This window comes from Papilio machaon, chromosome 3 (genome assembly GCF_912999745.1).
Source record: "Papilio machaon chromosome 3, ilPapMach1.1, whole genome shotgun sequence".
NCBI lineage: Eukaryota > Metazoa > Arthropoda > Insecta > Lepidoptera > Papilionidae > Papilio > Papilio machaon.
In genome coordinates this window covers 1,558,330-1,585,316 of record NC_059988.1, presented here as the reverse complement: position 1 = coordinate 1,585,316, position 26,987 = coordinate 1,558,330, and the positions used below count along the sequence as shown (strand labels likewise).

The following is a 26,987-nucleotide window of genomic DNA, read 5'->3' as shown; positions in this document are numbered from 1 at the left end:
AACAAAAAGTTGTTGATAAATTTATTAATCATGTATGGTTGATGCTGAGATACATTTTTCCGTTGATGTTCTGCTTGAGGGGGTTGATACGTTTGAGGATCTGAGTCATTGTCTCAACAAGACGGTCACTGCTGACTCCGGTGCGTTTCGACTTGAACTTGGTCAACAGCTCTGTGGTTGTCATAGGTTTGCGGGCCAAGTATCGCCTCACCGCTTCCTCAGTCACACCACACTCGCTGCAGTATGCAAGAAAACTTTCAAATAAACTAACATAGATGGCACTAAAATAAATAATAAATGATGGTTCTAGATTTGGACACCATTAAAATATTATATACTGTTACTTTGATGTTATAAAAAAACCACAAGTATATCTTTACCGGTGAGAGACGTTAATATCGCGGATAATTCTCTCACAATATATATAAAACCTATTTAGTTATAGAAAAAGACTTAAAAGAAAAAACAAGAAACAGCTCCAGTAAAAAAGAGGAACTTGTGACATTTTTTGAAGTTGATAGGGGGGCGCTAGTGTGCTGTCATAACTTTGACTTACTATCACTGGATCAGATAGCCTCTTCGACCTATAGTTCCAGATTTAGCCGTATTTTAGAAATTACATGCTACCACTTTGACGACAGAAAAGAAAGGGCTCAATATATAGTGGTTTTTGATAAAAAATATTTTAATCGAAAGGAAGTGCTAGCAGGTGGGTCCCATTTTTTGTTTTTTTTTTTATGTAGTTATATGCTTACGTGTATGCTGCATCAAGTTTGACTCGTTTGCTGGGATGGTGCGCAGACGCCGCATTGGCTGCAGCGACCGCCGCAGCAGCACCACCTGCGCTGACTCCCGGCTGCGGAGTACCCGCACGAGATGTACTCGCAGACCCCGGCGCTGTATACATATACACTTAGTCACATTGCAGGAGCGATATTTGCATTATAAAAAACTTGTGAGCCATCATGGGACGCCTGCCAGATGTGAAACATCGTGTGTGTACAAGTAATATGCATAAAATATTAAATAAATAATAATGATAATAATAATAATGACAATAATGATAAAAAAATTATAAAAAAATGATAAAATAATGATAATAATAATAATGTATACCTCAGTATAGCGTAGCGACCCGTCGCCACACCGTACACTACTACACATAAAATATATATATATATATTTGTATACCTTAGTATAGCTTGGCGACCCGTCGCCACGGCAAGCGTCGCCACGCCAACGATTTGGTTTACAAGTGATCCTATAGATGTTTCACATCAAAAAACTTTTGTATGGAGATAAATTGAATCCAATGAACATTTTATCTATTTACGATACTTTTAACACTCTCATTGCTACAAAGCTTTTAAAGTATTAAAATTGATGTGATTTCATCAAGTCTAAAAATATAATGTGACTAAATATCACCTGAGGAGTTTGCCGCTGGCGGGTTCTTGTCGCTGGTCTTAGTCTTCTTGGTCTTCTTTGGGCCGCTGGTCTCCGGGTCCGTGTCCGAGTCAGAACTAAAGTCACTGCTCGACTCTGTCAAGTAATTATACAATTGTGGTACAAATTGTCGAAATTCAGCCACAAAATATTAACCTAGACTAGATAATAGCTAATCTTTGATAGATGACACATATTGACAAAACAACAATCAAGATAAAAATCTAAGATCAACTATAAAACTTCAGCAGAAAGAAAAAAAAAATTGACTTTTTATATTTCACTAGCTCTGTTGCCTGCGACTCCGTCCGCGCGGAATTAAAAAAAAACGTAATAAGTAGTCTATGTGTTCTTCCAAACTATGTTCTACATCTGTACCAAATTTCATCAAAATCCGTTGAGCCATTTTGGAGATACATTCAAACATCCATCCATCCATCTAAACATCTATATATATAAAAGAAAGTCGTGTTAGTTACACTATTTATAACTCAAGAACGGCTGAATCGATTTGACTGAAAATTGGTGGGCAGGTAGCTTAGAACCAGGAAACGGACATAGGATAATGAAAAGACAGAGTCGCGGGTAAAAGCTAGTTTATAATATTAGTAAGATTTTAAATACTTTTAAGTAATTCAAATACCAAAATATGTATAGTCTAGATTTTTTATCTGTATTTACCTTTTTTACCCTCATCCCCCTTCTTTTTGGCCTTCTTGGTGAGCTTGCTGGCGCGCTCCTCTCCCTCTTTGGTGGGCTCATCCTCCTGCTCCGACTCCTGCTTCTGTTCCTGCTCCTCTTCAGATTCCTCTTCCGATGTCAAGATTTTCCTGACACAAGACAAAGATTGTTTTAGTCATTTCTACTTTATTGGTCTGAGAATATAAAAAATAACTAGATATTTCCAGCAATTTGATTCGTCACAAGGTAAAATATCAAGTAAATCTAGTAATTAGGCTGACAAAATGTATAAAGATGTTATACGATAAATTACCTTGAAGTCAATCTTTTCCATTCCATCTAATATTACATAGTATTTACACAACTCACGCCTATAACCCAAAGAGGTAGGCAGAGATCACGGACTTTTTTTTAAATTACTTATTTCTAACCTGGATTCAAAGTCCTTTAGCCGTATACATCAATAAGACAACTTTATACAAAAAAACAACTAAAAAAAGGAATCAAACATAAACTCTACAAACAATAATCAAATCAAAAATCTAAAAACACATTGGTACATGCCGGGATTCGAACCCAAAACCTATAGATTACAAATCAAGTGTTTAACCCCTGAGCCACCGAGCGCTAACATAATTTTTAATAGTTTACAATTGACTATTAATACTTTAAATACACTAATTTGAAAAAAAAAATAGTTACCTGAGTCCGTCTTCTTCTGCCACTCCTTTCAACTCTTTATTCGCCTTAGACTCGTGATCTGATTCACTGAAGATATAAAAAAAAATATATGTAAAAGATAATGTAGTTACTTTCTAATTTAACTTATAATCAAAAAATGCAAGCAATCTGCCATTAAACAGCGTACTAGCTGTCTCCCGCGACTTTGTCCGAGATGAATAAAAAAAAACTTGATTATTAGCCTATGTGTTCTTCCAAACTATGTTCTACATCTGTGCCAAATTTCATCAAGATCCGTTGAGCCGTTTAAGAGATACCTTCAAACAAACATCCATCCATACAAACATTCGCATTTATAGTATTAGTAAGATAGTAACAAGATATAATTTTGTACATTGCTATAATTAATTTTTGACTTTATTACATTGTGTTAAAGTATATTTTTATTTGTTACATTACCTTTCCGATGAGTCAGATATGTAGTCCCTCTCCCTTCCCTCTTCATCACCGTCGTCACTCTCCTCAAATGCCTCATCATCTACTTTCCTCTTCTTCTTTGTCAGTGCCGCTTTAAAAAAAATCAACATTATTTTTTTTTGTGAAACAAAAAAAATAACCATTTAAAATGTGTCTCTATTTCTAAATCTAAATCTAAAATTAAAAATGTAGTTTTTAATAAACAATAGAAAACATGGTGTTAACAATTTAGAGAAGAATTCAAACCTTTTTTGTCCTTTTTCTTCTTGGCGCCGGAGTCGCTGTCGTTATCCTTCTCACCCTCCTCGGAATCATCATCAGATTCGTCTTCAGACGCCATCCATTCGTCCATTTCAGATATCTTAAGCTCTGAAATTTATTTACACATTAGTCTAAAACTGGTCTATTATTGTTAATTTTACCCTAATTATTAGGGTAAAGCACACAGTAAAAGGATATGTACATATTTGAATATGTTATGTTATATTTTTTTGATACGCAATTGGAGCAAAATCATGGGAACATTTTATGTTTATTAAGAGAATGTATGGAAGAGTAGACATTGTATATTTAAACTCGATTTACCTAGAAGTAATAGACAATAATTTCAGATGATTTGTATCAACAATATAAATTAAAAAAATACAAGTAAATCAAAACATTTTTACACGAACAATTCAATGAGACTTCAATGAATCTCCGAGTGGAGGGAACTAAATTTGAGGGTTCACTAATTTTAATACAAAATGGCATGGGATTCCCCAAAACCATGAAAATTTTTAAAGGACTCTATAAGAAAAAAAATTTCAGAATCTCTGCTATAAAAAATAATAATAGTTAAAATTTAAAGACGTCACCTTTCTTAGCCTTGGCTCCTTTGGGCTTCTTCTCATCAGGATCATCTGCGTCGTCGGCACCTTCCTCACCGCGCATGCGCTTGCGGAACATCAGGGAGAAGTAATTTATCACCTTGTTACGTCTAAAAAAACACAAAATTTATACGCACTTCCAAAAGTAAACCATGCCCAGGTTTCAGCATTTTCAAAGCCCTGGATGTGATAGGGTATCTTAGGGAAAACCCTTGAATCAGGGCAAAGATTTATATGTGTAGAAAATATATAAAATTTACCTTCCGAATTCTTGTTCTGCTTCTTCAGCGGATAACGCCTTGTATCTCTGTATTGGCTGGAAGTTGTACCTGTCAGTTTAGGGTATTTTTAATTAAGATATGGAATCCATTTTACCTATCTAAGAATCAAATTAACAATTCGAATACCTGATCTAACAGTTGGAGAACAATCAATACCTTTATGTACCCTCTTCAATACAAATCAATAAAAATAATCTTCAAATCAACGTTAAGGATTGTTTTTGGGTTCGGACATCAAGTTTTAATACATTCAAAATGTAAACTTACCACTCAAGCAATGGGAATGCTTCAATAGTGTTGCCCACACCGTGAGTGAATACGTAGTACGCCGCATTCTCTGACACACCACCCTCGCGGATCCCTTTGAACCTGTTACATTGATAAGATCCGTAAACAAAGAATAATCGACCTAGATTTGGTTGCAGTTATTATACTGCAAGTCAGTGGTTTACAACATTTTTGCATGTTTCACATCCGAACTTACTTTTTGCCACCAATCTTGAGGATCCAAGGCTGATCTTCAGGCTTGTACTTCCTTGATGTGATGCCAAATTTCTTGCGGCGTGCCTCTTCCCGAAGATCTCGACCGTACTCTGAGCCTGCACCATACCTGACATATTTGTTAAAATAATTTAGTTTACGTTTTACTTTGTAACTAGTGATGCAACGGAAGTGTCTTAGCGGAACCAGAAACGGAAACAGATGTCAAAAATAAATTTTAGCAGAAACGGAAACGGAAGCGGATGCGGAAACAGAAGTGTAAATGATATGAAAAAAAAAATTTTTTTTTGATAAAAACAGTTTGTATTCGTTTTTAATTTATTAAGGCATTGAATATCGGTGTCCTTTAGCCTTCAATGTATGTATTTTTACTGTGCTGCAATAAGTTAAAATACGTGTTGACAAACGGAGGCTTTTAAATATTAAAACTTAAAAATAAAAATATTTTTAAATAATAAAATTCACCGTAAAAAGTTTGGGCTCCCAGCAGTTACCTTTTTTATTTTGTAAACAGCGAATGTGTTAAGTATCAAATGCACCAAATCTACATTAGCAAAAGATATAATTATTAGGCGTCGTGGCTAGTGGCACTTGACTTGCAATCTGCAGGGGCTGGGTTCGTATCTCGCCATGTACCAATGTGTTTTTCGATTTACATATATACATTTATCCTACATTCTTACGGTGAAGGAAACCATAGTGATGCTACCTGCACATATCTGAGAAAAAATTCAATGATGTGTGTGAAGTCAACCCACTCTGGGCCTGTGTGGTTGACTATGGCCTAGTCACCCCTAATTTGGGGTAGGCTCCGAGCCCCTTAGTGGGGATGTATAGTGAGCTGATGATAATAATGATGATGATATATTACATGGTTATCACTTATTCAAAAGTACATTTAATAACTTGTAAGTATGAAATAGTCACATTTTGCCAGTTGTCAAATTTTATATGGACAACAACTAGACAGTTAACTCCAGCAAGAGAAACTGATTGTTTCAAACAGCAGCAGAAAATATTACGCGCTTAAATTCACGAAAAAGTACGTAAACACACAAATGCGACAAGTGCCGAAAGGCCGCACACAGACTGCGCGTCTCGCGCCGCGCAATTGGATCTCTCAGCCGTCGTAAAGTTCCGTTTTATCTCCGTTATAAAAGTTGCGGAAACAGAAGCAGAAACGGATGTTGAAAAGCACGCGGAACTTCCGCACTTGCGGAAACGGAAACAGACATCCGTTGCATCACTATTTGTAACCACCATACATATTTTCAGATAAGATGTTACATAGATATTTTTTTTATACTAATAAACATTTCAAAGCTTGACAGTGTTCTTTTCATTAAATTTTGCATTTTCACATGTCATGCATTTTAAAGATTAAATTTGTACAAAACACAATACCTGAAGGTTTATGTATATGTTTGTACATTGTAATAATTGAGTCAATGCTCAATTAATTAAATAATCCTTACATTCTTACTTAGGCATTTCTTCTTCAATTCCTTTGAACTCCTTGATGTTGTTCTCACGTTCCATTTTCACGTGAGTCCATTTTGCAAAGTCCACTTTAAGAGTGGCATTAAATCTCATCACATGATGTTTCTTTTTAATGTTCTTTGGCACTCGTATTGTGAATTCCTGCACTGCCGCGTCTTGAGACTGTAATGAAGATTTGAGGGTTTCTCAGCCATTGTACTGATGATGATCATAGTTAGTTTAGTTCTGTAGTTGTGGAAACTATAGCTTATACAAAGATATTTATTGACTCACAAAGGATACACATAATGTATTTGAAAGTTGACAACGTAAAAACCTGCCTATGTGGCGATTAATAGAAAAAAAAGGCAAATTTCAACCAAAGTATAAATTATGAATTTGAACATTTAATGCTATCATTATGGATAAAAATGTTGGCTTAAAAAATTGTTTCCAGTGTATCCTAGAGGGTGAATCTTCATAAGTGAAAATGGTGTTATATGACATACTAAACGAAAACATTTGAAATTATTATTTGATAGTTAACAAACATATTTACCGATGCTCCTCCTGGAGGGTTATTCATCATAAGTATCTATACTAGAAAATTGTACAAATATAACTCGAAGCTTTAATATTGTTTTATGGAAAAATTAGATAATTTACACTAAGATAAGAATTAACACTATAAAAGAAAAAAACAACAATCTAATGGCATTGACATTGTTTTGGATGCCCTGAATTAGATTTTTAATCTGATTTATAGAGAAATCACACGGACACAGAGACAACGCAACGTTTTCCGATTGATAATTTACGGATTGGACTGATGGATGGATGTCAAATTGTCAAAGGAATGACAAACAAACGGATACGGAAATGTACAGTCCATTCCTATACATAATTTCTTCGGCCATTAAATTGCATTTTAAATGTTCTTTTATCAAATTTTTATGGTTGAGCTTCAAAAAAACATAATTATTGCATTTTTATTTATATTTAAGGCGGTTTAATTAATTTATTTTTGTGATTCACGTACGCATTAGTTCTGGCATATGTTTTTTTTTTTAATATCACAACAGTGTGATAGAAGAAGAACGAAACTCTTTACCGGTTAAACAAATGACAATTGACATTGACAATCATGTCAGCATGACATGTACAATGTTCATTGTTCATGTTCAAAAGCTGTTGCAATTTACGTTTTAGGTTTTGTTTGAGTTTCTTGGGAGTTAAAACTCTTGTAAAAAAAAAGATTTTATCAAGATCTCGTATAAATTAGTGATATTAATTGATTGTAATATGTAGGAGCTTAAACTAAACTCATGACTACATTTAATTTTACTATTTTGATGCAAATGCAAGTTGATTTAATCAGTTTTCGAACGTGACTCTGTCAAACATAGTTTACATGTGTTGAATTAGATGTAATTTTGTTTAAAAAATACCTACTTAATAAAGAATATTTAAAACAGCAAAATGGGTAAAAAGAAAAATAAAAATAAAGTAAGCGGTGCCGTAAAGACCGCTGCAAAAACGGAAAAGAAGTTAGCAAATAAATTAAAAAAAGAACTCGCAAATTTGGGAGAGGTTATTTCAATTTTATAATTACATATAATATCCATTGACTTTATTATTAATTGCGCCTTTTTAAGGCCGTATATTAAAAATAGTTTTATTTGTAGGAAGATATAGCTAAAGTTGTAGCCCAAATAGAGCGGGAAGAAGCGAAGCGCGCTGCGGCTAGTGAGAAGAATCTACCCGGGCCTCCGAGTGCCAGAGCGTACGCTACTCTCACGCCGCATCCCACTCTCAATGAACTTATATTGTTTGGTGGTGAATACCACAATGGACAAAAGGTATTGACAATGTAATATTTTTTATCTATGACTAAGGCCCTGTAGGTTCCACAACTCCTCATATTTTGCATGTAATTGTTACTTATAGTAATTGTATATTATAACTTTAAACACACTACAACAGTTTAGTTATAATTACAACAGGCCATAAGTACAGAATTATCTGATTTTTTAATCTATTCAGAATAAATAAGTGTATAATAAAATTTTTATACTTTAAAACACTAAATTCGTATAATTCCAGACAGAAGTGTACAATGAGCTAATATTCTACAACCCTGTGAGCAACAGCTGGCGGCAGGTGAAGGCACCCGGTGCACCACCACCCCGTAGTGCCCACCAAGCTGTAGCTACTCCTGCCAATAAGTAAGCTTAGTTATTTATTGACCAAGTAAGTAAGTGCGTCCACTACACCTCTCCCTTACTAAGGACAAATTTTGAGTGAAAATGCAACAACATCTTGTATTGACATCCCATAAGAGATGCATAATGTCATACTTAATACCAAAATTACATTAAGCCATGTGAGATGTTGATGAGAGGTACTATTGACCATTTGGGATAATTGTTTTTTCTGTCCGTTCAACAGTTTTTTTTTAATTCACCGTAACTGTGTTTCTTAGAGGTGAACTGTGGGTGTTTGGAGGAGAATTTACAAGTCCATCAGAGACACAATTCTACCATTACAAGGATCTTTGGTGTTTTTCACTTGCGGAAAAGAAATGGGAAAAGGTATTTAACTTTAGTTAATTATTATTAATTTTAATATATGGCTTCAATTGGTATAGGTTTAAATGTCACATTCATTAAATGGTGATGAAGCGAGTATCTTGCATGAGTGTGAAGTTAGTATAAAGCTAAGTTTAATTACTATAGCTATGGCAATGTACTGTGCGAGTTCCACTTTTGCTGCTGTAATCCAGTGTTTCATTCAATTTGACTGGAATAATGTATACTGGGCATAATGGTAATAGGTCGTGGCTCCAAATGGTCCGTCAGCGCGGTCCGGTCATCGCATGTCGTTATTGGGACGGAAACTGCTGGTGTTCGGCGGGTACTGCGACGACGGTCGCGAGTGCCGCTACCACGACGACCTATTCGCCTTCTCCCTGGATACCAGGACGTGGGAGAAGATCACCCCTAATGGTAGAGGGCCCAGCCCGCGATCAGCTTGTCTCATGCTGCCTGCTGGGAATGATTCGGTAACTAATTTTATAATAATGCCTTAAATAACTTTTAAGAAATCATATTTGACATGTATTTGTGGTATAGGTGATAATTTACGGTGGTTTCTCGCGTGTGCGCGACGGGAGGACGGAGCGCGCGTGTACGCACACGGATATGTTCCGGCTCAGCTGCAGTACGAGCGGGACTTGGGCGTGGCGCTCGCTGGGGGGCGGGGCTCGGACTGCGCGCGCCGGTCTCGCCGCAGCCGTCAACGTGCATGCCAACAGGGCCTACGTGTTCGGTGGCGTCAATGTAAATATCGCTTGGAAACTATGTTCATTTTACAATGAATACATTGTGGTCTTTATTATTCTATCTAACATTGTAGGATGTAGAAGAGACGGAAGAGGAGCTCAAAGGAGAGATGAGCGATGACCTGTCCGTATTGGACTTGGAGACGGCGCGGTGGCATGGTGTCACTCTGCGCTCCGATCAGCCACGCCCACCTGCCGCTCAAGACACGCCCAAGGAGGAGCCGTGCCCAGAACCTGTCACAGGTACACATCTTGTGTGTTATCTTAATTAGTAAATAAAACGAAATTATATTACTATCAGGGAGTTGATTTTGTCTTGCAGTGATAACAGACGAGGTGTTCACAATAAAGCTGGGTGGTGGTCCAGTGGTGACGCGGGAGGAGGGGGCGGGGCGAGAGCGCGCGGTGGGCGGGGCAGGGGGCGGGGCAGGGGGCGCGGGGGGCGGGGCAGAGGGCGCGGGGGGCGGGCCGAGCGCGCGCATGTCGGCCACGTTGGCCGCACACCGCTCCGTACTATACGTGTACGGCGGCGTATTGGAGAAGGAAGAGAAGCAGTTCTATCTGGGAGATATGTACAGCCTTGGTAAGTTCCTCACAGACACACTCTTTATAACCTGCTAAAAGGAGGAGGTGATTTACTGTCACCCAGTTAATCATACCAAACAGGTTCTTTAGGAGAAGTTACTACTTCTGATATATTTTATATTAGTGCAGTAGTTTTGTTTATCCAGAACTAATGAATGTTTTCTTTTAATAAAAGCATTTTTTTCTTATTTTGTATTTTATTGGAAGTGTAGGGAAAGATGTCGCATGTTCACAATCTGCCAATGACTTTGTTAAAAATATCACTTTAGTTTAAATTTAAATATAGAGGATTCATATTAAAATTGTACTCTTGTAAACTGTACCATTAGGTTATATTTAATAATCAAAACCTGTTTTCAGATTTACACAAACTGAACGAGTGGAAGACTATAATCTGTCAGCCCGCGTTGCCTGACTGGCTCGGCTCAGACTCTGAGGAGTATGACTCTGATGGCTCCGACGAGGAGTCTGACAGTGACGACTCTGACGAATAAACCAGTGAAAGTGTCAAGTGAATAGTGTTTAAGTGTTATCAGTGTCTAAAGATCTAGAGATTACCAAACTTTTTTTCTTATTGAACCCCGTCAAAATTTTCCTTTTTTTGGTGAAACTGTGCTGTCAATTTCTTTAACTTCCAACAACCCCCAACAAGTCTTCCGTAGACCCCAGGAGGTCTATCAGGACCACTTTTAAAAGTAACAGTCTAAAGTGATCAGGGTTTTGATGTGAGGGTTTTTGTTCGGGAGATGATAATATGTAAGTTTAAATCAAAAAGTCCTTTAAATAAAAAATCGTAAATGTAATTTTTAACAATGTTTGTTGTGTACCAATTTTGGTATCAAAAATTGTACATATTTGAACCAGGTCTGTAATTATTTTAAGGACAACACTGATTTTTTATAAATAAATATGAGAATAAGATTGCAAAATATTTTTTTCTTTTCCCGAGATGTGCAAATATTTTATTCATTCAAGGTTTTGCTTGTCTTCAAAGCAGTGGATAGAAAAAAAAACTTCAGTACACATTTATTTATTTATTTATATACAGGATAACTACATAAGTATTAATATCATAAAAGTATATTTTATAGATTCCAAGTAACATTTACGTATCTTCAAGATTTTTCACTTTTTTTGTGAAAAACAAACACTAGAGGGCGCCGCGTTGATTTGATAATTTCAATTTGATACCCTGTTAATTAAATAATTTTATCAAACCGTACAAAAACTAATATAACTAGATTTTTTTTTAAAAGATTTCCGATTTAACTAACTTTACGATTAATATGTACAAATTCTATTATTTGTTATCTTGAAAACTGAAACAAACTCTTTTGAAAGGTATATTTAAAGCTAGTGAAATTGCCAAATCATTGGTTTTATGTTTGAAAAATTAAATTTAAAGCAGTATGTATAAAATCAAAGGTTAGAATATTTTTATGGTGTGAAAAAGAAAAACCTGTTTTTTATCACTGCATAATTTTTGTTGCCAAAATTATCCATAAAAGGCCGTAATTAAAGACATGGGAAACAAATATTTTAATCTGCCGAATAAATGTTTTATTTCAATAATGAATTTTCACGTATCTTTTGGTCCCGTCTTGCACAAGTTTCTTTACTGCAAAGATGTATTAAAAATGTCCTGCGAGAAAATCTCAAATATTAAATGCAATGAGAGTACACTATACCAACGAAAGATAAAAAGAAAAGAAAAATTTCCATTTAATTAAGAAATAATAACATTTTATTACCATATTAATATATTCATATTTTACATATTGAAAAATATCTTCTAAACATACAACAAAATTTAATTCTCGAAGTACATTCAGTGTTGTACAAAAACTGCGAAATAAACTGCGTAGATTATAATAAATATATCTCAAACTCTCTTACCATAGACAAAACATACAATACTTTTTTATTTCTCTTTTTTTCCTAAGACAGGTGTCAAGTGTTTCAGCAGTGGAAATAACACAAACAAATACTAGTTGTACACTAGTTTTTGTTTCAGTGTTGTTTTTCCTAAGTTATAGAATTTATAAAGTTTAAATAAAAAAAACAGACTGTTTATATCGGTTTTTGTACATCACTGGTCTTTTATGAAGGCTGACGATTATTTTATAGAAAAATATTGTGCGTTTTTTTTTAGTTTATTAAAAAAAATTATACAAAATGTATTAAATTAGTGTTGGCTGCCGCCATTTTGATAAAATATATTTCTATCGAAATTAGTATGGCATGTGAGAGTAAACTTAAGTAAAATATACACTGGCTTACTTCAATATAATTTTAAAAAATAATAATAACTTATTTAATTATTTAATTTTCAATTCATCGCAATTTGACTATATTTTAATTATAATTAAATAAATGTTCATTAGCGATGTATTGTAAATTAAAAATTTATTTGTATTAACTAGCAAAGTAAAGCTGAAGCCAAAATTATATTAAATGTATAAAAAGATTAAATATAAAGTGAATTCATTGTTATGTCAGTCGATAAAAACTTGTCTGAATGAAATAAAAAAAATATGTATGTACAATACAAAGCAATTTTTGCTACATAGTATTTGATTATTGTTAAAAATTCATTACTAAATAAAATTCAAACAAATGTGTACTAATTTTAGCTGCATTATAATTGATTAAAAAAATAATAATTGAAAAAGCAAATCAGTCTCTTAAATTAAGATTAGATTTAAGAATAAATTTTATTTACAGTTTAAACACGTTTGACATTACAACTAGGTGTGACTTCGCGCCAAAAATATATTTACAAAAAAAAAGTGAAACTGACAGCTGAGGTGTCGTTCTGAAACTCAACGTTTGACAGAAATGACATTGAAGTCACACTTTCATAGATTCCCCGAACATACTCTGTACTTATAAAAAAAACATACATTCGCTATCTAATTTAATTATAATTTACAATTTATTATTTACAAAGAAGATTCAATAAATACACGATTTGACTGGATATTTTAAACTTTTCGTCTCGGCGACGTAACACAATGTTACATAGTAAAATAAAGTACCGTTTTTTTATTGTCAGACACTTCAGATAATTTCTCCAGTTAGATGACACAAAACATAGAAAGTAAATTTATAACTAGTATAAAATTGGATACATGACAAAAATTCATTACTTTTTTTTTTCTATAAAGCAAAAGTGATCGTGCAACAGTTTAAGAAATAAACAAATAAATATATTGTTGCGCAATATTTCGCGTATAAAGTTATCGATGAGTCTCGTTTGATAAATAAGTATTGTTAGTGATAATCGTACAAAACACTCCAGTTCATTATTAATTTCATTGGATATACAAGATATCGATTTCACTTCTGCCAACATTCCGCAACTTGTCTCATATCACAGCAGCGCGCTATCCCGCTCACTCCCTACCGCCGCATCTGACTAGGCTGTCCCTTTCACACGAACCCGATTTCAATTTGGCAACGTCATTATTGGATTCAGTGTTGCCAGTTTTTTAAACATGGCGAATTGAGTTACTACTATTTTATTTTTGGATTCTTATGTGTTTGTGAAATATTTCATGAAATTCAAGATATTAACTGAAAATTTATATTAAAATCTCGATCTCGAAAAAATTAATCGATCTCGAGATTGTGAAATTGCTATTTTAAATTAAATAAATTATTTAACTTACACGATTACGGTTTTAAATAAATATCTGCTATTGTAAAATAACTTATTTTAAAATTCATATCGCGTCCCAAGTGAATCTAGATTTGACAACAAATAAGAGAGCCGTCCGTTGGGGGGACGTTGCCAGAGAGAAGAGATCTAGAAGAGATCTGTGACGATTGTGCCGAACCAGGCGCAGACCACCGGCAGCGCGTACGTGAACAGCGCCTTGCTCAGTGAGGGGCGCGGCGCGGCGCCCGGCACCACCTCCTCCACCGGCGGCGCCTCGCGCGGCGGCTCGAGGGGCGCCTCACTCGTGCCGGCGGCGGCGGGCGCCCGCGCACTGCTCGTGTCGGGCAGGCGCACGCGCACCTTGCCGCCGCCCGGGGGCAGCGCGGCGCTCGGCGCCTCCGACACCACCAGCCGGGGCTCCGTCACCGCCTCCGGGGTCACCTCCTCCGTGGGCTGACTCTCCCCTGATCCTGTAAAGTTTATAATGTTAGCATATTGGTCGTCGTATGTTTCCTGATAGCCGACAATCGGTGTCGTGTAGTGTACCTTCGGGGTAGTCCAGGTTGGAGTCGCGGTCCTCGTCATCGTCGGGCAGGTCGTCGTCGCCGTCGTCGCCGGAGCCCGAGCCTGACCCCGCCACGGCCACCAGGTCCAGCCCCGACGCCGCCGCCGCCGTCTCCTGCAGCTTGTCTGTGGACAATACACCATAAATTTAAGTTTTTTTAAAGGTGATTTCGACGTTAAGAATTTATAGTAGTAAAAAGTATATCGTTACCTTCATCTTTCCACTGAACCTCGACACCGTTGTAGGCGTCCTTGAGTCGTGCGGTGAGCGCCCTCAGCGCGTCTGCCTGCGCGCGCGCCGCCGGACCCGCAGACCCCGCGCTCCGCACCTCCGGGTTAGACGCTAGCGCCGCCGAGCCGTCGCCAGCTGTACTACTCGTGTAGCTGTAAGATTATGTACTATGCTTAAATAATTATAGTAAAACATTACTTTGTCAAATGTAGTTCGAATTGTTGAAATCCTGCTTGAAGGACCATCTAATTTATATGTCAATTATATTAAGTGATTGTGCGCTAATGAGAGACGCGGTGTGTAGTATGTACCTGGCGAGCGCGGAGCCGTTGTAGCAAGGCGCGGTGGTGACGCTGAGCGGTGCGCAGAGTGCGGCCGGCAGCTGCGCCCAGTAGCGCCGCGAGCCGCGCACACGCGCCCGCGTCTCCCGCATCAGCCGCTCCAGCACCGGGCTGCCCCACTCCGCACCTGACAAACATCACATTTCATTCAAAACTACTAACGCAATTGACACATTTTAGACATAAAATATTCACTGAAATCATCCGTGACCCATAACAAAAACCTGTTTCGGTGAACAGACGACTGATTTTAAAGGTAAATCACAAGTACAAGAACCTGCGTTATAAAAAAGAATGTCCGAAGAACGAGTCGCTTAAGTATGTATTATCGGTATTGCGGTAACACCGACATACTAAAGTTAATAAAGGTAGAGGGTTTGTTTTATCGCTATCGTTGTAAACAGTAGCGTGTGGGAACAAAGTAATGAGTTAGTAATTACAGCGAGTCGTAACAAAGGCGGTGTAGCCTACTCGCTCTGTGTACTGATTGCAAACCGCATTGACAATCAAAGACCTCCTTTTAAACACACATTTTATAGTGTTGTAGTTAACATCTACTAATTATGATAATTTATTGTTTTTCCCATTTTCATTAGCCTGCTATTTGTGTATATTGCACGTGACTCACCGTGTACATCATCAGCTTTGGTGGCGATGGGCTTCTTCTTCTTGGAGCCGCGCTTGCCCTCGAAGTCGAAGGGCTTCATATAGATGTCTCCGCCCGCGGCGTCGGGCCCCGCCTCCCGCCGCCGCCGCTCGTGCTCCTCGTACTCCTCCAAGTCAATGTGTCCTCTCATGTACTGGAGGAAGCGCTCTCGCGATTTGGCCTGCTCACCCATCTCCTCCGCCGCCTTCTTGATGTCCTCGGAACTCTGGAGGCTTACAAGCGAAGGGTCGTTGTTCACTAAGCTCTCGAAGGACGCTTCTATCTCGAAGTCGTCCACGTCGTTGGCTTTCTGGTTCCAGTCGAAGTCTGGAATGGAGCGGGCGAAGCGCCGCGACCTGTCCGGCGCGAAGAAGGGTCCTGCGCCACCGTCGCCGCCCAAGTTGGGCTTCCCGCAGCCCGCGAAGATCTTCTGCGATATCTCCTGGTTGTGCTCCTGGAAGCTCATTATCGCCTCAGATATCTTTATGTCGATGGGCTCAACCACCATAGCTATGTTGAAAGGTCCTTGTAGACGATCGGCCACCTTCTCTACGGAATCTGTAATAAAAATAACCTAGATGTTAATAATGGTTAAAGTCTATAAACCTCGGCCCACAGAAATGATCACACCCTCACTGGGTGTGATCCTGGCTATATAAAAAGCTGGGAATACAATACTGAATGTCGTATATTTAGAGATTTAAAGATTATCATTTTAAAGATTAAGTAGAGCAGTTAGGCTATTCATCAGTCATGAACTGACCGACGTAAGCATCCCAGAGGTCGGCGAGGTCTGCGTGCGCGTGCAGACAGCCGCGCAGCACGTTGTGGCAGTAGCGCGAACAGGCAGGCGCCGTGACACCGCCGCACGCGCCGCACCACCGCAGCCGCGCCCACGCCGCGCCGCACTCGCTACTCAGCTCCACCTGGCGATACCATCACGATGCGATCACAATAAGACCACGATACTCGATATACGTCATGCGAAACATTTAACTTTGTTAATAGAACGCGTAAGGCATATTAGATTTGACTTAGTTAATGGTATAGTATAGGGAAGGTAAAAGAATCTTGTTAATTTGATTAATTGTTATTAAAATAATGCTAATAATAATAACGTTGTCAAAAATTACGAGAATTTCATTAAATTATGTTATGGAATGATAATTAGTGCGAAGACAGTATGCAAATGTGTTAAAAATATCTTTCTGGGGTTCGACATATTGAGGTTAGTTTTGCTAAAGTATTTCCCACGTAAACGGTAAATACATCCTCTCATACAACTCTTAGCATATTGGTAATTGCATTAATAATTCAAGGTTTTTCTAAACCGAGAATTCTGAATTAGCACAAAATTTTTGCGAGCGTAAATAGTTCTCGTATCTTTTACGTCTATACCAAAATATGCTTGTGGAAATACTAAACGATATTAATACTAGTAATTATAATGTAAAAATATGTGTAAACTCAAACAACTCATAGATAGCATAATTGTAGACTTTGCTTATATTATTTAGGTTTAAACTCATTTAAAATTACTTAGATAACAAAGTCCTGTCTGGTATTATATCGTAAAATATACAGCGTGCAAATAGAATACACAAACGGAACCAAATCTGATATTGGTGCAATAAAATACAATAAATCTGACACAATACAAATTGTTGAGGGTTGCTAAATTAAGAATAAAACATATAACAATCGTTATCGCGTAAAATAATAAATTGAACGTTTTGTAGATAACCTTTAGCTTTATTCTAAGAAAATAAAATTCTGGAGAAATACCAAGCGGTTAACATCAACACAAGAAATGATAACAATCGTTCACATATTGGGTACCAAGTCTGTTATAATTTAATGAAAAAATAGCGACCCTCCCCGGCTTCGCCAGGGTAGCAAAGGATATACAACTGAACTCTTTTCTGTAACATCCTTCCCGGTGACGTCACATGATGCTAACATCCCTATTTATGGCTCATATTTGCCTTATAAGATGACATCAGACTCCGGTCGCGAATTTAAATAAGAAAAATCATGTCCACTTCAAAGATAATTCGGCAATATAATTCCGAGAAGCGCACATGTATCTGTTATGTTCGTTGTAATTAAATTATTAATTGCGGATTGTGTGTCATCCGGGCGCCAAGCGAGGACTGGGATGTACGGATGTTGAATCAGTGATGGCGCATAGTAATAAGCGGAGCGATTAACGCGGCGGGTTTTTTGTATTGCCCAAGCACTTATAAAGAAATTAAAGCTTTTGTTTACTTGCAAATGACAGCTCTTGTTTCAGACCGTCTTAAACGCGCCTATTAATGTTTTTGACTATTAAATCTATCTCCTATATTAGTTAAAATTCTCACCACCGCCGCCGTCAGTGCCAAAATGGCGAAAATGAAGTAGGCACAAAATCGTATTCATAAGACTTAAACAAGTAGTACCCGCCACATAGTACCCGCCGCGTACTTTTAGCGAGGTCAGATGCTGTCTTGAATATTGATATTCAGTTTATAAAACTCTGTGCTGCCAAAATTTGCATGAGACAATGTGTCGGTCGGCGCCACTGTCATTGTTATCGACCGACGTTGGACGTTATGGTGCAGTTCGCGAATTATTGATGACACGAATGACGAGTGAACGGATATAGAATTGTCAAATATACAACATTGGATATTTTCGACTACTAAAATTATTTGCTTATATCTTACTGTTCGTAAGAAATGGGATTCTCACCACGATTAGGCTATTTGAGCTCCCGATATTCCCGGTAAGAATTCCATTTCTTACGAACAGTATATTAGTAAAAACCACGAAAGTTTGAAGTTATATATTATTATTTGCTTAGTTCTACATTTTGATTTTTTATAATCCTTGCGCATCATTGCATCGTAATAGATCCACATATGTCCTCACTTTGTTAAACAAACTGGATCACTTGAACCAAAGCAGTCCATACTACAATCAGATTCACAGGTTGTAGGTTGTAGTTAATGTCTGGTCCGTAGATTGTATGATAGTTGATCAGTTGGTTGATGAGCTTTGGTGTACGTGTGCGTGTGGGTGTACCTGCATCATGTTGCGCACGACGTCCGAGCCGGCACGCAGCGCCTTGTGGAAGGTACGCGTGGCAACAAAGGCGCGCCGCAGCTGCACCGACAGCTTGTGCGGCACGTCCTCGAACGGTTGGATGTCGCGCATATGCTCGTTCACACAACGCAAATACCTGTATATAAATATAGCATTAGGTTTAGGAAGAAGAAACGCTGGCTGTGGGCAGCTTAGGATCTGGCTTTGTAGCGTTCAATGGAGGAGACCTATGTACAGCAGCAGACGACCAGTCCTAATGAATAAATGGAACGAAATGCAAAGTCAAAAGAGGTCCTGTGTGACCCTCAGGAAATTTTCCTTCGAACGATTTATCTGAAAATTTAACTCAGGTTGTACATAGACTATGAAATTAAAAGCCAAACGCCATAGCCCTGTGAAAAATCTAGAGACAAGGATGTCGCGGGTAACAAAGCTCGCTCGGTCTCGGCAAAGCGGCCCTCGTGTGTCAAGTGACGTGAGCTTTTGTCGGGCTTGCGGCGGCTGCAGCGGGGGCGCGGGCGTGCAATGTCGCTCGCAGATATACGCTTTCCCTCGCTTATTTATTTTAACGAAAAAATCTAAGCAATTTTACCTTTATAATGTAATCACAGACTTATTGAAGCAGATAAGTTTGTATCATTAATTAAAACACTCCATAGACAATAAATGACAATGTCTGCCAGTGAAATTTGTAAATATAATTTCTCATTTCCATTGAATTCGAGACACTTATTGTACTACATTGTTATCAATTAATTAAGTTTTTAATAACATTATGAAAAATAGAGGACCATTGTATGAAAATCAGATTAGATAAATGTCAAATGTTTGTTAAATCCACTCATTCCAATATACGAAATCATTGAAAGACATCAAATTAGGTATTTATATATTTTAATAGCTATTATTCATTAATTGCCATTATTAAAAGCAGGCGTCTGGCGCTCGACAACTAGCATGAAGTTGTTAAATATAAAAAATAAATCGGACCAATCAATATAGTAATAAAAAACCACAGCTGTTAATGTAGTTTATAAAACAAGCCAATCTAACTCATATACCAATCAAATAAAGCCTTAATTGAGTGAACAATTATAATGATTGTCTAGTCATCTAGACTTACAACTTTGAAATGATATGATCAATCTTTCAGTACTAATCTAGGTTTTATTTCGAAAGAAATATGGTATAAATTAGTTTGTAACTAAGTGTCGTGAATACAGGCAATAGAAACTCGAGTGAGTAACGACCTTTAAAGCAATTTATGCTTAAATAACACGTAAACAAACGATCGAGGGCGATAATATGGCGTGAAGTGGCACCGGGGAACTGTTATGATAACATTATAGAGCACTAATGTGCGCCCGCGAAGGACCACCGGCTTCGTGCTTAAATAAGTTTATGAACAATGAGGTTATAAAGTCAGCAGATGAATTATAGCTACGATAGTGCATTGTGCTAACTTACTTTATTAAAAAAAAAACGAAAGTAGAGCGTTTTAGTCGATTAAAAAAATTACACAAATAATACCTAAGTTTCCTTGGTTTTAACATCAGATTTCAAGAATCATTCGAACACATTTTGTTCTGCTGCTGGATTATAGTTTTAAATGTGATTTAATTCTAATTTATTTTAGCTCTAGTTGTTAACTTAGAGGCCGGTCATTTTACATTCGTCATTCAAATGTGATATGCGATTTTCTTTGTTTAAATTGTATCTAAGCGTTCCAAGTGTAAATAGACACTTACTTCTGGTCGAAGCTGTATTGAGAGTTGAGAACTGTGAACATCTTCTCGTAGAGGATGCCGAAGAAGTCGTCCATCATCTTGTCGAAGTTCGTGTCCCCGCGCGTGTAGTAACTGCAAAAAATATTGCACATAAAAACAGTTTCATTTTTATCTTCCATATTAAATTGTAGGTACTCCTCGTGTAAGTGTGCTGTAACCGCCTTTACGTCCAACATTCTAACGATGGTTCCCCATTTATACCAAAACAGCTGTCGCCCGCGACTCCGTCCGCCCGGAATTAAAAAAAGCATAATAAAGCCTATGTGTTCTTCCAGACTGTTCTACATCTATGCCAAATTTCATCGAGATCCATTGAGCTGTTCTGGAGATACCTTCAAACAAACATCCATCCATCCAAACATTCGCATTTATAAAATTAATAAGATTGAATTGACCAACGTGAAACAGAACACAAGGTTTGTAACTATCTTAGTGAACCCTAAGTTTTATTAATGAACTTATTAAATATGCACTCATCAGTATTTTCAAGGGTTGACTAACAATTTGTTTAGGAGCGAAAACTTCTATTGTAATATTAAAGTATAAACAATAAACAAAAATACATAGCTGGTATATGCAAGTTTGTTTTTACGGACTCTGTTGTTTTAGCGCGTGCGAACAATAAAGTGCGTAACAAGGGGGCGTTGCCGGTAGCCGTAGAGTCGTAGAGGGTGGTAGTTGGGGGTGCAAGGGGGTAACATCGCCCCGAGGGTGCAATCAGGGGAGCGGGTCTCACCATCAGTAATTGCAACCGGATTTGTTCACAGAAAATATACTTTTTAATTATACACCTGTCAACTACGCTTTAGTGATGCGTTAACATTGAAATAAATCGTTTTAAATCACTTTAAAATTATTCTAACGTCACGGTAGTGAAGAAGTTAGTTACCAACTTAGATTATAAAGTAATTTATTAGCGTTTTAGATTTATTATATTGGTAACACTTACTTCTGTAGCTGCTCGAAAAGTTGTTCGAAAACATATGAGTGTTGCTCGTAGATCATGCCGTATGTTCGCTTGAACATGTTATGGAATTCCTCCCGTGACACTTTCAAAAGCTTTCGAAAGAATTCTGTAACAAGAGAAAAGTAAATAAAATAAATTACAATGGGAAAAGACAATTTGATCGACTAATGAGCTTCCGAGAATTTAAATTGTAAGTTTAAATGTAATAGAAATCCAAAACAATTGATACTGTAAAAGCATTATTCTCTAATTATAAGATTTTTTTACATTAGCACTGCTTTTTTTGTGAGAATCAGCTTGTTCAAGATGTTGTATATCGGATTTATTTCTTTATAAAAATAGCTATGACTCAGATGAAGCTCAGTCGACTGGATGAGTAATGTTAAATCGTACGAAATACGCTCCGCCGTCGCCAATTTGTAAAATCTCTTTATTTCAACGGCTTCACTTTTGATATAAATCAAGTCAAATTAAATACATTTACACACATAGCGGAAACGGTTAGTACGTCTGTTGCTATCCTCTTTACTTCGAAAAGGCTGAAAGGAAAAGTGATTTTTTGAAATATGAAAAAATATAAAGACGTCGATATAACAACATCGATACGATTCAGTCGCGTGCGGCCTCAGGCTAATGCACGCGACGTCAAGTTTGTACCGGTGGTACACTGAGAAGTGCTGATAGTTAAAATGTTTTTTAGATATAACAGATGAAGAGATGACAAGGAGAACGAAGAGATGAGAGAGAGTAGAGATGAAGAGAAGAAGAGAGAGAAGGAAGAGATGTATAGATTGCGTTAAAGGTGAAATTTTTAGAATGAGGTTTCATTGTCAAACCATGCAAAAACGATAAATGTTCTTGTACGAATGCCTCGGCTGTGGGAACACACGGTAATAATTATAAAATAGAATTCAGACTTTCATCAGCTGAGTGTGTCCCGGACTTTAGTTTGTAGCAGAAGCGAGTCGTGAGTCAATCAACTTGTGTACACAATTCCAGTGAACTCTATCACCATCTCTCACGCGCTGTAATTATTGAATCACTCGACGGTGATGGCCTCAAGGGTTACAAGGAAATCTTCACTTATTTCAATCTACATACAAATAAATGTACAAATACGACAAGATTCGAAATCACAGCAAAGAAGCAAAGGCGTTCATAATACGTATAGGACAGCTGGTTTTATGAAAACAAAAGCAGATAAGCATATAAAACACTAGCTTTCATCTCTGCGTCCGCGCGGAATAGAAAAAACATAATAAGTAGCCTATGTGTTCTTCCAGACTATGTTCTACATCTATGCCGAATTTCATCAAGACCCGTTGAGCCGTTCGGGAGATACCTTCAAAGAATTTATCCATCCATCTAAACGTTCACATTTATATTATTACTCGTAGTATGATTTAAAAATATTTTACAAACATTATATTAAAATCAAATATGTTATATTCGACATTAAATCTATAAATGTGCGAGGCATTTCGTTTTTGTGATGAGAGAATCATTGGATTTATAATAGTAACCGCAGAGTGACCGCACGCCGATCCATTCATGCGGTTCTAGAAATTAAATAGCGGCACAAAGATATTGTTGCGAACGTTTACGTTATTCTCAATGATTCTTGGCATCGTTCGTAGAGCAATTTTAATAATAAATCCGTAAGGAAAATCGAATTCGGGAAACTGTTCGCGGTTACCGTGAATTTCATTGTAACACATGTAGAGAAACAGTACTGATATCTCTGTTTTTTTTTAAATTGAATGAGCGGGATGGCAATATTACGACGGGAGAGGAAATTTACTGTTGAAGGAAATCTTAGAAGTAGAGTATGTTTAGTGCCAACGACAGCATCATCTTAGTCCTCCATTTTACTTACATTATAATATTTAAAAAGTTTTAATGAAAAGCTACTCAGTGTGTTCTAAAGTTTTCGTGAAGTTGTTACTATAGAGGCGTTTACAATTAGTCCCGTAATTACATTTGTTAACGTCGATCTATCCGCTTGTTTATAGTCACATGAATATGTATAAATTATGCATACAACGAAACGTAATCAAAATAATTTTGAGCAAATCTTGTGTAACTAATAAGATGAGCATATTAGAGAGACATATACTATTAACAGTTTTAAATAGATAAATAAATTGTAAGTAAAACTGAAACCGATATTTTTAAAAATAACGTTATGAAATATGTAGCAATAACAAGTGTTTGTGATGAGTAAATCGGAACGTAACACATATATTCATAACAAGGTCGTTACATACAATATAAGCTAAGATGGAAATAGATTCAATAGAAGAATAGAGAGAATAAGAGTAAGAGTTCTTATCAAGAGAAATTTAAATCTATGAGAATTTTTAAAAACGACCTTCGCTTAAATTTTTCTTTTTTTGATTACAATATAATTATAACTGTCATCGTTTATATTCTGGCAGCTGAGTAAACGAGCTATAAAATATGTAACGAGGGTGTTAGCGGCTGCATTTCCGCCGCGGGAGCCACGTGCGCGGTCCATCACCTGTCTAGAAATAAACCTGGCCGAAAACAATATGCGAGATAAAATAGTCTCAAATTTATCGTTTTTAATTATATCGATAAAGCGAACATCACTAGTATAGGTTTAAATATATTTAGGGTTGTCAATAACGATAAAGAGAAACGAGTAATAAGCAACCGTTTTGTTTCATTCGTTTTATTTGCATACATTTGTTACGGGTACAGTTAGGACTTTTATGATTGTTGTAAAATCGAACATGGTTTTATTACATTGAAAATTTTTACAAACTTTATTAATATTATTCCAATGTTTAACCAGTTAGTTAGGAAGATTTTTTTTTATGACTTAGTAGTCACTGTTTGCCTTGAGGAGGCATTTACAGTTTCACCGAGCTTGAGGTGGCCGGGCGCAGATGGCGCTTAGCCTAAACCTCGTTTAATATTTTATTGTGTGTGAGTGTTATTTTATAAACGCAACAGTTTGCTAACACGCGTATAGTTTTACAGGCGCGTAGTAAATCACGGCGCGGTTCCTATTTCCAACCGCCCTCAGTTCAAAATTAACGACATGGTCGGCTAAAAATATATACACATTTCGGGAGCAATAGATCTTAATGGCGGCTCATTTGTACCGCCGATTAGAATATATGACTGATGATTTTGCTGTAATTCATTTTGGACGTCGAATGGTAAAAGCCTGACGTTTATAGATGTCGGTTTTCACCAAGCAAGCTTTATTAAGGCACCGAATACTTGGTAGAAAAATGTTTTTGTTTTGACTAGATTTTATCATATCGTATCTTGTCCTTTGAAGATATAAAATTTTATGAAGAGAGAGCGCTATGTATAAAACATGCAAATTATTTTTTAACGTCTGTGAACTATTCAAGAATAGACTAGACTACTACTAGACTAGACTAGAAATATGTTAATATTTAATAAGTACAGATATGGTATGTAATCCATCGATATCCGCAGTGCATGCGACATCAAAGGTATCAGCTCAGACGTGGTGTATAATTGCATCAGACAACGGGACCGAGAGGCGACGGTCCAAAGATGGCGCGATCACCGCCGGCCGACGCCGCCATCTTGCCCTCGACTCCGACACACAATCAATTATCGCTCCGTAACCGATTCTAAGAAATGACCGCGGATAATTATCCAGGAATTGGGAGAGACTGGACCTTGGAGAATGCCAGTTAATTGATACTAATGATGTGCGTTTTGATTTTATTAATTTGAGAAGTGGTGGTGTAGATAACATGGTACATCATACTAGTTTCACTCAACTAACTTTACAACTAAAGTTCTATGGGTATATTGTACAAGTGAATGATGAAAGAGTGTTATACAATATGAAAAAAATAATTAAATTCACCAAAAAGCTTGTAACATTTGTACCACAATCCTGAAATAAATAAACTACCTACGAGAATACTTCTGTAGGATTAAAAAATTAAGGCTTTCTATTACTGTTAAATTTCTACGTCATAAATACGATATAAAATGAATTAACTACGCTTGAATCTGTAGTAGATAGAGGTCGTAAATAGCTGTAAAAATCCGTGATCGCTCAATCAAGGTCCGTGGGAACGTTAGTCGGTTTTAACTCAGGAATGGACCTGCGCTCGGGGCTCGGCAGGATGGAAAGTGCCGGCGTCAATATTGGTACAGGTCGGCACTCGCTCGGCCCGCCTCTTACAAACTATCCGTTGACCAATTCATTCATCTTTATTCAATTCTTTTAGTTTGAGTAGCGCTATGTGCATTAATATTCAAACAACTAGTTTTATTTTATTTCGAATTTAATTTTGAACGTTAATAATAAGGAATATAGTATAAATGTATTTATTTAGCTACGTACTATTCTAAAATATCATTGAAATCGTTTCAAACGCAAAAACATTTCTGCATATAATACACGCAATGAATGCAGATAATATTTGTCTACTACGTTTTTTACTGCATAAATATATTTAATTCAATAAATCAAAAAGAAAAATTAAATACAAGAACATTAGCGCAGAAATACAATTCTTTATCTCCCGATGACATAATTCTACGACATTCCTTATGCATGAAGCAATATGAATGAACAAGCTCATTGTATTAAGTTGCAAATTTTGTATCTTTAACATTGTAATTTTAAACTACTGTATAAGAATAAAATGAATACTCAAAGTTATGACTGCGAATGCCTTTTGTAGGACTTTAAAATGTCCGTCGAGTCTCACAAGACTAAACAATGAACCCCTACCATGAGTCGAATGAAAGAAAGTATTCAAAAACGTCGTTTAATGTCGAATGCTTCATGCGTCATGATTCACACGTAGACTAATTCCCAAAATTACTAAATATGTATAAGAAAATTTCGCATTTCCTTTACATGTTTATTCAAATAAGTCTCGCGTTAAATGTTTATTAATAGGGAATTAGAAAAAAAAAACTTCCCGTATAAATTGAAAAAAAAATGTTTTGAGGTTAATTAATACATGAAGAAACAAGAGTCCAATACTTTCGTAGCATTAATTATACATTCCAAAGATGTCATGTCTCACGAATACAAAAACGAATGGTCAATATTTATCACTGTGACATAAATCAATAAAAATTTCGTTTGCGAATGGACATGGTCAATGGCTGTGGAAGAAAAAAAAATAACGCGCGATTTCGCATGTCGTTACAATTCGACGAGCCGAAATGTAAACATCACTGACGCATAAATAAACACGTTAGACTTATTAGAGTACCTTTTCTAATTGTGCACAAAAAACTGAACGTACACCAAACAAACGGATTGTGTATCACTTTCCGCAATAGATTTCCGTACTTTATTGCTGTTGGCGTTCATTACTTACGT

General features: G+C 36.8%; 3 protein-coding genes across 3 annotated transcripts in view; 1 reads left to right on the top strand and 2 right to left on the bottom strand.

Annotated features, from left to right (window-relative positions):
• Positions 1-16: 16 nt before the first annotated feature.
• LOC106707813 (general transcription factor IIF subunit 1) lies at positions 17-7,253 on the bottom strand. The gene is made up of 13 exons (XM_045686347.1): positions 6,975-7,253; positions 6,420-6,598; positions 4,920-5,045; positions 4,703-4,804; positions 4,415-4,483; positions 4,143-4,264; positions 3,532-3,654; positions 3,268-3,376; positions 2,830-2,895; positions 2,128-2,276; positions 1,429-1,542; positions 756-897; positions 17-236 (listed from the first exon to the last, which is right to left on the bottom strand). Exons 1-13 carry the CDS (start codon positions 7,002-7,004, stop codon positions 29-31), a joined length of 1,539 nt encoding a protein of 512 aa, XP_045542303.1. The 5' UTR covers positions 7,005-7,253; the 3' UTR covers positions 17-28.
• Positions 7,254-7,805: 552 nt separating this feature from the next.
• On the top strand, positions 7,806-11,063 carry LOC106707834 (kelch domain-containing protein 4). The gene is made up of 10 exons (XM_045686405.1): positions 7,806-8,005; positions 8,101-8,274; positions 8,519-8,640; positions 8,898-9,006; positions 9,249-9,476; positions 9,547-9,753; positions 9,830-9,998; positions 10,078-10,160; positions 10,209-10,338; positions 10,701-11,063. The coding sequence occupies exons 1-10, from the start codon at positions 7,895-7,897 to the stop codon at positions 10,832-10,834; spliced, it is 1,467 nt and encodes a 488-aa protein (XP_045542361.1). The 5' UTR covers positions 7,806-7,894; the 3' UTR covers positions 10,835-11,063.
• A 3,085-nt stretch (positions 11,064-14,148) lies between these two features.
• Positions 14,149-26,987, bottom strand: part of LOC106707814 (glypican-6) — a 58,938-nt gene continuing 46,099 nt past the window's right edge. The window contains exons 3-11 of the mRNA XM_045686513.1: positions 21,608-21,731; positions 20,620-20,730; positions 18,851-19,007; positions 16,548-16,710; positions 15,767-16,342; positions 15,109-15,265; positions 14,777-14,949; positions 14,548-14,691; positions 14,149-14,471 (exon numbers count right to left, since the gene is read on the bottom strand). Coding sequence (XP_045542469.1) covers positions 14,149-14,471; positions 14,548-14,691; positions 14,777-14,949; positions 15,109-15,265; positions 15,767-16,342; positions 16,548-16,710; positions 18,851-19,007; positions 20,620-20,730; positions 21,608-21,731 — 1,928 coding nt within the window. The remainder of the gene's footprint in view (positions 14,472-14,547; positions 14,692-14,776; positions 14,950-15,108; positions 15,266-15,766; positions 16,343-16,547; positions 16,711-18,850; positions 19,008-20,619; positions 20,731-21,607; positions 21,732-26,987) is intronic.